This window comes from Schistocerca cancellata, chromosome 3 (genome assembly GCF_023864275.1).
Source record: "Schistocerca cancellata isolate TAMUIC-IGC-003103 chromosome 3, iqSchCanc2.1, whole genome shotgun sequence".
In the NCBI taxonomy this organism is placed as follows: Eukaryota; Metazoa; Arthropoda; class Insecta; order Orthoptera; family Acrididae; genus Schistocerca; species Schistocerca cancellata.
In genome coordinates, this window is record NC_064628.1 from 20,613,542 (window position 1) to 20,627,011 (window position 13,470).

The window sequence follows — 13,470 nt, forward strand, 5'->3', positions numbered from 1 at the left end:
ACAGGACACATTTCAGCTGCAGTAGACAAGCATCTCCAAAGTAAAAAACAGAGCCTCCTATCCTAGGTAAGAGAGAATGTCTCGACTCTATTCCCACCCTTATCCCAAGTAAACCTTCACATCATTAACTGATTTGATCTCGCTCTACACTAATACGTAACATGTGCATAGTCTTTCAGCCCTCGATCAATACCTTAGCCCAAAGCCAACCAAAAAATCTCTCAAAAACCTCATTTACTGTCACACCAACCAACTTCATCCTTATCCATAACTAATTCACCTTACATGGCCAATTGAGGCACTCCTCAACATCGAGACATTGGGTCCCCTGGCCTGGTTAAGATTTTGATATCTTTATTGGCTGGATTCCTAGTGGAGAAGAACTATTCAAATTCCCACTACAGCTTAACACCTTTTCCTAACTGAAATGCATCTAGCTATTTCACGAACCAAAGGCATTTTCCTTGACGTTTTCCTCCGCCACACTGAGGTTCATATAAAAACCTCAGCCTATATAAAACCAACCAATAAGCAATAAAGCCTCTTTCCTCCCTGAGGAAGGAACATACTAGCTCTTAAAGTTTTTCTAACAGTGGAAAATCCAGGACGGAATGAAACAATATTATGGGAACGAAAGTTGCTACACACCATATAGTGGAGATGCTGAGTTGCAGATGGGCACAGCAAAAAGACTCTCACAATTATAGCTTTCGGCCATTAAGGCCTTCGACAACAATATATACACACATGCACATGCACACACATTCACCACGCAAACACAACTCACACACACGACTGCGGTCTCAGGCACCTGAAACCACTGGCAGTGTGCTTTCAGTTGCCTGAAACTGCAGTCGTGTGTGTGTGTATGTGTGTGTGTGTGTGTGTGTGTGTGTTGATGAAGGCATTAATGGCCAAAAGCTATAATTGTGCGAGTCTTTTTATTGTGCCTATCTGTGACTCAACATCTCTGCTATATGGTGAGTAGCAACTTTCCTTCTCAGAATACTCTTAAGTTTTTCTATTGGATGAACTCAGAATTCCCCCCCCCCCCCCATGAACCATGGACCTTGCCGTTGGTGGGGAGGCTTGCGTGCCTCAGCGATACAGATAGCCGTACCGTAGGTACAACCACAACGGAGGGGTATCTGTTGAGAGGCCAGACAAACGTGTGGTTCCTGAAGAGGGGCAGCAGCCTTTTCAGTAGTTGCAAGGGCAACAGTCTGGATGATTGACTGATCTGGCCTTGTAACAATAACCAAAACAGCCTTGCTGTGCTGGTACTGCGAACGGCTGAAAGCAAGGGGAAACTACGGCCGTAATTTTTCCCGAGGGCATGCAGCTTTACTGTATGATTAAATGATGATGGCGTCCTCTTGGGTAAAATATTCCGGAGGTAAAATAGTCCCCCATTCGGATCTCCGGGCGGGGACTACTCAAGAGGATGTCGTTATCAGGAGAAAGAAAACTGGCGTTCTACGGATCGGAGCGTGGAATGTCAGATCCCTTAATCGGGCAGGTAGGTTAGAAAATTTAAAAAGGGAAATGGATAGGTTAAAGTTAGATATAGTGGAAATTAGTGAAGTTCGGTGGCAGGAGGAACAAGACTTCTGGTCAGGTGACTACAGGGTTATAAACACAAAGTCAAATAGGGGTAATGCAGGAGCAGGTTTAATAATGAATAGGAAAATAGGAGTGCGGGTAAGCTACTACAAACAGCATAGTGAACGCATTATTGTGGCCAAGATAGATACGAAGCCCACACCTACTACAGTAGTACAAGTTTATATGCCAACTAGCTCTGCAGATGACGAAGAAATTGAAGAAATGTATGATGAAATAAAAGAAATTATTCAGATAGTGAAGGGAGACGAAAATTTAATAGTCATGGGTGACTGGAATTCGAGTGTAGGAAAAGGGAGAGAAGGAAACGTAGTAGGTGAATATGGATTGGGGCTAAGAAATGAAAGAGGGAGCCGCCTGGTAGAATTTTGCACAGAGCACAACTTAATCATAGCTAACACTTGGTTTAAGAATCATGATAGAAGGTTGTATACATGGAAGAACCCTGGAGATACTAAAAGGTATCAGATAGATTATATAATGGTAAGACAGAGATTTAGAAACCAGGTTTTAAATTGTAAGACATTTCCAGGGGCAGATGTGGACTCTGACCACAATCTATTGGTTATGACCTGTAGATTAAAACTGAAGAAACTGCAAAAAGGTGGGAATTTAAGGAGATGGGACCTGGATAAACTGAAAGAACCAGAGGTTGTACAGAGTTTCAGGGAGAGCATAAGGGAGCAATTGGCAGGAATGGGGGAAAGAAATACAGTAGAAGAAGAATGGGTAGCTTGAGGGATGAAGTAGTGAAGGCAGCAGAGGATCAAGTAGGTAAAAAGACGAGGGCTAGTAGAAATCCTTGGGTAACAGAAGAAATATTGAATTTAATTGATGAAAGGAGAAAATATAAAAATGCAGTAAGTGAAGCAGGCAAAAAGGAATACAAACGTCTCAAAAATGAGATCGACAGGAAGTGCAAAATGGCTAAGCAGGGATGGCTAGAGGACAAATGTAAGGATGTAGAGGCTTATCTCACTAGGGGTAAGATAGATACTGCCTACAGGAAAAATTAAAGAGACCTTTGGAGATAAGAGAACCACTTGTATGAACATCAAGAGCTCAGATGGAAACCCAGTTCTAAGCAAAGAAGGGAAAGCAGAAAGGTGAAAGAAGTATATAGAGGGTCTATACAAGGGCGATGAACTTGAGGACAATATTATGGAAATGGAAGAGGATGTAGATGAAGACGAAATGGGAGATACGATACTGCGTGAAGAGTTTGACAGAGCACTGAAAGACCTGAGTTGAAACAAGGCCCCCGGAGTAGACAACATTCCATTGGAACTACTGACGGCCTTGGGAGAGCCAGTCCTGACAAAACTCTACCATCTGGTGAGCAAGATGTATGAAACAGGCGAAATACCCTCAGACTTAAAGAAGAATATAATAATTCCAATCCCAAAGAAAGCAGGTGTTGACAGATGTGAAAATTACCGAACAATCAGTTTAATAAGCCACAGCTGCAAAATACTAACACGAATTCTTTACAGACGAATGGAAAAACTGGTAGAAGCCGACCTCGGGGAAGATCAGTTTGGATTCCGTAGAAATGTTGGAACACGTGAGGCAATACTGACCTTACGACTTATCTTAGAAGAAAGATTAAGGAAAGGCAAACCTACGTTTCTAGCATTTGTAGACTTAGAGAAAGCTTTTGACAATGTTGACTGGAATACTCTCTTTCAAATTCTAAAGGTGGCAGGGGTAAAATACAGGGGGCGAAAGGCTATTTACAATTTGTACAGAAACCAGATGGCAGTTATAAGAGTCGAGGGACATGAAAGGGAAGCAGTGGTTAAGAAGGGAGTAAGACAGGGTTGTAGCCTCTCCCCGATGTTATTCAATCTGTATATTGAGCAAGCAGTAAAGGAAACAAAAAAAAAATTCGGAGTAGGTATTAAAATCCATGGAGAAGAAATAAAAACTTTGAGGTTCGCCGATGACATTGTAATTCTGTCAGAGACAGCAAAGGACTTGGAAGAGCAGTTGAATGGAATGGATGGTGTCTTGAAGGGAGGATATAAGATGAACATCAACAAAAGCAAAACGAGGATAATGGAATGTAGTCGAATTAAGTCGGGTGATGTTGAGGGTATTAGATTAGGAAATGAGACACTTAAAGTAGTGAAGGAGTTTTGCTATTTGGGGAGCAAAATAACTGATGATAGTCGAAGTAGAGAGGATATAAAATGTAGACTGGCAATGGCAAGGAAAGCGTTTCTGAAGAAGAGAAATTTGTTAACATCGAGTATAGATTTAAGTGTCAGGAAGTCATTTCTGAAAGTATTTGTATGGAGTGTAGCCATGTATGGAAGTGAAACATGGACGGTAAATAGTTTGGACAAGAAGAGAATAGAAGTTTTCGAAATGTGGTGCTACAGAAGAATGCTGAAGATTAGATGGGTAGATCACATAACTAATGAGGAAGTATTGAATAGGATTGGGGAGAAGAGAAGTTTGTGGCACAACTTGACCAGAAGAAGGGATCGGTTGGTAGGACATGTTCTGAGGCATCAAGGGATCACCAATTTAGTATTGGAGGGCAGCGTGGAGGGTAAAAATCGTAGGGGGAGACCAAGAGATGAATACACTAAGCAGATTCAGAAGGATGTAGGTTGCAGTAGGTACTGGGAGATGAAGAAGCTTGCACAGGATAGAGTAGCATGGAGAGCTGCATCAAACCAGTCTCTGGACTGAAGACCACAACAACAACAACAACAACAACAACAACTCAGAATTTTGCCTCCTGGAGATAAATACTGACCACCCATTCCATCTCCTTGTAATTTAACTATTTCATCAACTGAATTTTCCTTTTGAAATAATTTTCTATACAACACCAAATTTTGATGCTGAGTTTTGAAGGAAAACTTCGTGTTGTTACATTATTCACTTAATATGAAAGATAGTCTGGTTGTCTGCTTATCTGGTAATAAATGTATGACAAGGGGATCCTATGAGGCAGCCCGATCCAATTTTTTTTTCATACTTACAGCACCTGCATTTCAGTTTCCTAAAACAGTGTGATGCAATTCTCAAAATATCTGAAAACATTCCCTCTGAAAATTAGAAGATTTCTGAGCACTGCAAAGGACAAAATATTTGCAAATTTTTAACAAAATCGTCCATAGTTAACCACCAGTTAGTAATTACAAAGTTGCTAGTGCAGATCTTGCTAATAGCATATTTTTTAAAATTTCATATTTATTAACAAATGGAAATGTTAATAAACAAATGCAGAATGATAATTTCCCTGAAAAAAATATATCTTTTCGTTTTTCATTACTATTCACATGAAAATAAGAGTATTCACAATAAATTAAAATATGGTATAAATATGGGAAACATCAAATAGAAAATTAGGCACTTTTTAATTTCTTATTACTGAACAGTAGTATTCATGTACATAATTTTTTTTATTTAACAAAATGTCATTAACATGTCTGTTTACATTTTAATTTATTTTCATATTACCACTACTTCAAAATAAAACAATCTTTTTTAATAATAAATAATGATTCAATTTTTGTTAGTAAATATGGATTTTTAAAAAAAAGCTTTGAAAAGGTATGATATTAACAAGACACACACCAGCAACTACATAATTAAAATCCAATTACAAAATAACCTGAGCTACCGATGAATTTGTTAATGAATTACAACTGTTTTACACTTAACAGTGCTCACAAATCTTTTGATTTCAAAGGCTTTATTTCCAAGTTGTTTTGCAAAATGTGTCTTAGTGCTTTATGACATTCATGGTTGGGCAATAACCTTCAAATCCTTTAAGTATGAATAAAATCAAACAGAGCCAATCTGTAAGGTCCCATTGTGAATACAAACACTGCAAGAAAGCAAGGCAGTGGGAGTAGCTTTATGAATGAATGTTAAGGCTTAACATCCCATTAGCAATGAGACCATTAGATTCAGTACAACTATGTGCTGGTGAAGTATGGATATGGAAATTGACCACATCCTTTTCAAATGAACCATCCCGGCAACTGTCTTAAGCTGCTTACAAAAACTAATGAAAACCTAAATCTTTATGTGGGGAAGGAGATTTTAACCCTCGTTCTCCTGGAAGTGCGCTAGTCACAGACATTACAGGCAAGACATTGTGCACCATGGAAAGTGAAATAACTTCAAGTTGAACAAATATATTTCGAAGACAAAATACATGAAAGTCACAGATCAAGTAAACAGAGTAAGACCTGTGTACACTTTAACAGTCAAATTATAATTGAGTCCAAGTCTTGCAGCTGCTGGCTGGCTGGCTGCTTAGGTGGCACTGCTGCTGCATGGCTGGCAGACAGCGCCGCATGTAGAGGATGCGCGTAACTGCACGGCAGCACTTTGAAAGATCGGCGAGTGCACCAATCTGCCCGTTGCGGCAAGTCCGGTTGTTATAACAGGAGACATGGGTGATGTGTCCGCGTCTGTAGGAGGAGGAGGCGAGTAGAGTTGCTCCGACAGATGACGGTCATCTGGTTCCTGCATGGGCACGTCTCCTGGTGGCATCACTTCTTGGGCTGGCACCAATATGATGGTGAGAGTACTGCGTTGTGAGTAATGAGAGATTCCAGTATCCTGAGCGTCAGGTAGAGCCGAAGGTGGTGTAGCGGCATCCGGAACAGGCGTTGCCGGCACACGGGGACAAAGCTGGTCCGAATGACGCACTGCAACACCTGTGTCCGTCTGGATTTCATACAGGCGTTGGCCACGGTGTCATAAGTTGTGGCCAGGACTCCATTTTGGCCGCCTGCCATGTCCCCGTACCCATACAAGGTCGTCGGCGGTGAACAGGCCAAGCGAAGGCACCTGCAGCTGTGAGGTGGAAGGCCGCAGAATATGAAGTAGCGTGTGGGGCTGTCGGACATGTAAGAGCTCAGCCGAGCTGTGGTCGCCCATGGGGGTGAAACGATAAGAAGTCAGAAACTGGAGAAGCGCATCATCATCAGCAGAAGAAGAAGAAGTCAGGAGTTTCCTCATCTGAGCCTTAAATGTGCAGACCAGTTGTTCAGCCTCACAGTTTGACTGTGGATGGGAAGGAGGGGCCATGACATGCATGACACCGTGACAGGCACAAAAATCCGCGAAATCGGAAGAGGCAAATTGCGGACCATTATCAGTAACAAGAGTAGAGGGAAGGCCTTCCAAAGAGAAAATGTGAGCTAGAGCATTGGTGGTTGCTGCGGTGGTAGGCGATGTGCAACAGACAATGAAAGGAAAGTTAGAGTAGGCGTCAGTAACGAGAAGCCAATAAGTACCTAAAATAGGTCCCGTGAAGTTAGCAGGAATACGCTCCCAGTGCTTCTTAGGTGAAGGCCACAGTGACAAAGATCACTTCGGGGTGGCGGCCTGTGATGCACAAGGGCCGCAGGCAGCAACCATGTGTGCGATTTCAGAGTCAATGCTGGGCCAGTACACATGACGGCGCACCAGAGATTTTGTGCGAGAGAGAACCCAGTGCCCTTGGTGAAGGAGGCGCAAGACCGAAGCAGGCAAAGATGCAGGTAACACAACACGCAGTGAAGCATTTTCGGTGGAAAGTAGGATAACACTGTCCCTAGCCGTGAGGCGGTAACGCAAAGTGTAGTAGTTCCGCAACGGATCAGAAGTCTTAGCGGACGGACAATCTGGCCAACCCTTCTGAATACAGCATAAAACCCGGGAGAGGGTAGGGTCAGAACATGTAGCAGCCGCCAGCCGGTCCCCGGTGATGGGGAACCTCTCCACAACCCGCTGCTCAGCAACATCCAGGTGGAAACACAAAAGTTCGTCCCTATCGAATGCCTGATCAGGACCCATGGGAAGGCGAGACAGAGCATCAGCATTCGCATGTTGAGCCGTTGGCCGGAAATGAATCTCATAATTGAAACGGGACAAGTAAAGAGCCCAACGCTGGAGGCGGTGTGCAGCCTTGTCGTGAAGTGACGTTGATGGATGAAACAAGGAAACAAGTGGTTTGTCATCCGTAATAAGATGAAATTTTGAGCCATAGAGAAAAACACCAAACTTATGAAGAGCATAAATGATGGCCAAAGCTTCTTAATTTGAGAATACTTTTGTTGTGCATCTGTGAGCGTTTTGGAGGCATAAGCAATGGGTTGTTCCGAACCGTCAGAAAAACGATGCGCAAGGACTGCACTGACCCCGTATTGAGAGGTGTCTGTGGCAAGAACAAGATGTTGGCCAGGTCGATAAGTAGCCAGCACAGGGCCTGTTTCAGCATAGTCTTCAATTTATGGAAAGCCGCATCGCATGACGCAGACCAGTGAAAGAGCACGTTTTTATGCAACAGGCGATGCAACGGCTGAGCCAACGAAGCAGCAGACGGTAAAAAGTTGTGATAGTATGCTATTTTCCCCAAGAAGGCCTGCAGTTCCTTAACAGATGTAGGGCGAGGAAGGGCATCGATTGCAGCGACAATTTGCTGAAGCTGACGAATACCATCCCGAGAGAGTTGAAACCCCAAGTATGTGATAGATGCCTGAAAAAATTTTGATTTCTGAAGATTATACTTAAGACCGGCAGTCTGTAAGACATGAAAAAGTGTGCGGAGATTTTGAAGATGTTCGTCAGTGGTGGAGCCAGTGACAACAATGTCGTCCTGGTAATTTATACACCCAGGGACAGTGAGCAATAATTGTTCCAAGAATCGCTTAAAGAGAGTGCAGGGGTGCTGGCAACCCCGATTGGAAATTGTTGGTATTGATAGAGGCTGAAAGGCGTGCTAAGGACCAGAAACTGCCGGGAAGCAGCGTCGAGAGGAAGTTGATGATAAGCTTCTGACAGGTCAAGTTTAGAAAAATACTGGCCTCCAGCAAGTTTAGTGAACAATTCTATAGGTCGAGGCATAGGGTAATTGTCAATAAGGCATTGAGCATTTACAGTGGCTTTGAAATCACCACAGAGACTAATTGCATTTGGCTTAGCAACGACGACGACAGGAGAGGACCACTCGCTGGAAGGACAGGAAGCAAAACCCCTGAAGCAGTGAGACGATCCAGCTCCCGTTTGACCTGATCACGAAGGGCCACGGGAATGGGCCGAGCCCGAAAAAACTTAGGCCGAGCAGTGGGTTTGAGCGTGATATGAGCTTCAAAGTTGTTTGCACGGCCTAACCCAGGAGAAAAAAGGGACAAAAATGTCGTCGACAAGGAATCCAATTGAGCATAAGGAATAGCATCAGAGACGATATTGACAGAGTCATCTATGGAGAACCCTAAAACACGAAATACATCGAAACCAAAAAGATTCTCCGCGTTACCATGGTCAACCACAAATATGGGAATAGAGCGAACGACAGATTTGTAAGATACCTCAGCATCAAATTGTCCCAAGAGAGAAATCTTCCGTTTATTGTAAGTCCGTAATTGCCTAGTGACAGGTGACAGGATTGGAGAACCCAACTGAAGATACGTCTGAGAATTGATGATAGTGGCACCAGAACCAGTATCCACCTGCATGCGAATATCTCGACCAAGTATTTGGACATTGAGGAATAACTTCCCTGAAAGGGAAGAAGTACAATTGACAGACAACACAGAATCAGAATAAGCGTCATGTTCATGAACATCATGTATGCGGTCAGATTTGCAAACGGATGACACATGACCCTTTATTTTTGCATTTGTGACACACGGCCCAACGTTGTGGACAATCTTCTCATGAATGTTTCGTAAAACACCGTGGACAGGAAGAAAGTTGCCGTGGGTTTTGCTGCAGTTTCTTTGAGGTTTGTTTACGGTTAGGCTGAGGCTGTGCTTGGGAATGTACTGCAGCCACGTCGGCCGTGTGTCACAAATGCAAAAATAAAGGGTCATGTGTCATCCGTTTGCAAATCTGACCGCATACATGATGTTCATGAACATGACGCTTATTCTGATTCTGTGTTGTCTGTCAATTGTACGCCACACGCTTCGTCAACATAGCACAGAGGTTGTATATCCCAGACGTCGCCCCATGCCTCTATTTGCGCTCCAGCGGCGCGAGAAATTTCAAAAGACTGAGCAATGGATAGGACTTCATCTAGAGTTGGATTTGCCAACTGAAGGGCACGTTGCCTAACTTCTTTGTCTGGCGCCGATCGGATAATAGCATCCTGTACCATGGAATCAGCGTAGGATTCTTTGTGGACTTCAGTAACAAATTGACACTTTCTACTGAGGCCGTGAAGTTCAGCAGCCCAAGCACGATAGGATTGATTCGGTTGTTTTTGACAATGATAAAAGGCAACACGAGGGGCTACCACATGCATTTGCTTTTGAAAATAGATGGACAGAAGTGAGCACATTTCAGCAAAGGACAAAGATGCAGGATCTTTCAAAGGAGCCAACTGCGACAACAACCGATACATTCGAGGTGAAATCCATGAAAGGAACAGAGACTTACATGTTTGTTCGGCCGCGACATGAAATGCCAAGAAGTGCTGTCGAAGACCTTTTTCCTAATCAGACCAGTCTTCCGCCGTCTCGTCGTAAGGAGGAAAAGTAGGTGGAGACAATGACCAGAGACGCCCTGCATTTGATGCCGCGACAAAATCACAAATCGCATTTGTGAGAAGCATTTGCTGTTCTACGAGACCTTGCAATAGTTGCACTAAAGTAGCCATGGAAACATGTGGGTCAACGATGGAAAAGAAAAATCACTACCTCGTCACCAATTGTAATAACTTCAAGTTGAACAAATATATTTCAAGGAAGACGCAATACATGAAAGTCACAGATCAAGTAAACAGAGTAAGACATGTGTACACTTTAACAGTCAAATCATAACTGAGTCCAAGTCTAGCGGCCGCTGGCTGGCCGCTTACGTGGCGCTGCTGCTGCATGGCTGGCAGACAGCACCGCATGTAGAGGACGCGCGTAACTGTGCGGCGGCACTTTGGAAGATCGGCGAGTCACAACAGAAAATGATGTCACTGCACCATTCTGCTCTGTGGCAGCTTTATCATCTGAGCGATATTTTTGTGTTATAGTGCATACAGGGCTATTAATCCACATGGAAGGCATTACTGACCAATTAAGTTATGAAATCACACTCTCCTCCACATTCTGATTGTCTTCCTAATACAGAACGGTATTTTTCAGCAAGGTAATGTGCCTCATTACACAGTTACTAGTGTCTGTAAATGGCTGGAAGAATGCTATCAAGACTTCTTCATGATTCCCCTCTACATCTTAACCCAGCTGAATATCTATGGGATAACTTTGATCATTGTATTCACTAGTCACCTCAGCTGAACATAAAACGCTCCCAGATTACCAGAAAGTATCCACCACAGCTCCACACTGGACTGCCATTTCGTGAAATAAAGATGAAATTCATTAATTTTAGATCAATGACAGTCACTCATTGTTAACAGTCACAAGCATTATATATATATATAGGCAACCGTTGGTTGCGAAAGCTAGATTTTGTGTGTTTGTTTGTGTGTCTATCGACCTGCCAGCGCTTTTGTTTGGTAAGTCTCATCATCTTTCTTTTTAAATATATTTTTCCCACGTGGAATGTTTCCCTCTATTATATATATATATATATATATATATATATATATATATATATATAAGACCGCAAAAGGGTTATGCAAATTGGTCACAGATTGATATTCATATGGTTTTGGCGAAAGGAGATGTCATTCTTCATAGGAAAAATATGAAAATAATGTGATTCACCCACAAAAGAGGTAGCCAATGAAATTTTTCATTGACTGATTCTTGATGACCAGCTGTCTGTCTGTGAGCCTTGCCATGCAGGATTAATAGAGGAAACACAGATGGTCTTTAGAAGTGCAGCATGTTACATCATGGGTTTGTTTAGTCAGCAAGAGTGTCTGGATAGCGCTCATCCAAGACTAGTGACAGACACTGTTAGAAAAGCAATGCATATGACAGGGAACATTACTCTTACAATTCCAGGACAGTACTTTTAAAAAACAATAGAGCGAAATATTACTATCTTTCACGCATATTTCTTTTAATGACCATGATGGTAAAATCGGAACAATAAGAGTAAATGCAAAAGCAACGAAGTTGTTGTTCTGGTACTCTGTCTATGAATTGAACAGGAAAAAGGGAAGGTGGGGATATCATGACATCTGCCATACACCCATATCAAAGCTTGTCAAATTTACAAATGGATGTGTTAATCTTTTTCGACGGCAGCTGCAAATGCAGATACTCTGGTTACCAGAAGTGCATATAATGCTTACTTCCTGAAAATGTGCTTCACCCACCTGGCAGCCGTGTAGTCTCATTGCGCTGTGGTCGCATGAGGCTGTCGAGCAGAGGAAACCATACACTGTGACGGCCAGCCTCATCCAGTGTGGCTGAACCTCTTCTACACAGTTCCACGAGACGTGTGGTCAGCTCTCGCACCGCAGTTTCTTCTTCAACCTTATTTACTCCATCTCTTGATGTTGTAATTAACAAATCTATTCTGCTGTTAAGGTGGCCCAGTAACAGCTGCAGCGCTCCTTGGAAGTCTCCAGTCTTCTCCAGCAAATAAGCTGTAGCGTCAGTCTGTTCATACTTCCTTGTGATCTATGAATGAAAAAGCAAACTGCTGAAATTAAAGTTGAATTTCTTAAAATGAAATCATTACATTAATACTTTCCCAAAATAAAGTATTACTACTGCAATTAGCAGCTTTCCACATGCTCATACTGATGTGCAAGTGTTTTGATTTAAGGAACTAGAGCTCAAAAGGTGAGCATAACTCATGAAAAGAAGGTATCTGGGTTTGTGCCACAGTATGGTACAAGTTTTAGATAGCTAGCTAGTTAGTTAGTCGTCCTTATTTTTAATTTTTCATCTACTAATTATTATTAACTTTAACATTACAGTATTACACATTCACAAATTCTTCTTTGGAACAGAAGGAGTCATACATCACATAAGATTTCAGTTTATGTTTGAAATTAAGTTTATCTACTAGATTCTTCACATCCCTTGATGAGTGATCTAAGATTTTTCCCTATTCTTTTAGTTCAATACTAAGAACGAGTGATGCATAGTATCAATCATTATATTACAATCACTCATTACAGAAAGATATATCAAGGGTTGATTAAAGAATAAAAACTGAATATAGTACAGTGTTGCGCTGAGAAGTTGAAAATATGGCACTTTATGTGTTTTGGTACAGTATTCCTGCTGAAACGTCATGTAGGGTTAGACTGGCAAATTCTTTGGATTTTGTCACAGTTCTTAGAGCAGCTATGTACTTAAAGGAAATAGATATAGCGACCAAGGCCTCATGGTGACTGTCGTGTAAGGTTCAACAGTAAATTGTCACAGATGTTGGTGTGAAGGGCATCTCCGGAAACAGTGTCATCAGCCAAAGTGCTACAAACGAGAGCAAGTGGTTTAGAAAGCACAGGAGTGAGTGAAAGGCTAAGAAACAAGAGAATAGGTCTCATGAGAAGTGATCACCGAAAACAAATGGGAAAGTAAAAGCTGTCGAACAATGTTCCCAATAAAATATGATACTGCACAGTTAGAGGCAGAGATGGGATGCTGCTTGTGGGGTTTTGTTGATGGCAAGGAACATAGGTTTTAACAGATACAGGGGTACATCTATTGGTCACTGCACTGCATCTCTTGGGTAGAGAGAGAGACTACGAGTGCCTCATTGAATATCACGCGTGGAGTTGGTAACAATGATTTAGATTCATTGGGGACAACAAAGCTCAAGTTCAACCTTGAGGCTAAGACTTCTTCTGAGCATATGGAAGCGTTGCCAGAAGTGTGTCAAGGGTATTCTGTGACTGTTGGGCTCTATTTTCTTACTAAACATTATGCCAAAATCAATATTTCGCAGCACACAACTGAACTTGGTGGA

At 42.3% G+C, this 13,470-nt stretch overlaps 1 protein-coding gene across 1 annotated transcript in view; it reads right to left on the bottom strand.

The window, feature by feature from the left end:
* Positions 1–13,470, bottom strand: part of LOC126176813 (vacuolar protein sorting-associated protein 8 homolog) — a 207,495-nt gene that overhangs the window by 12,093 nt on the left and 181,932 nt on the right. The window contains exon 19 of the mRNA XM_049923995.1: positions 11,864–12,170. Within this exon, the coding sequence (XP_049779952.1) occupies positions 11,864–12,170 (307 nt within the window). The remainder of the gene's footprint in view (positions 1–11,863; positions 12,171–13,470) is intronic.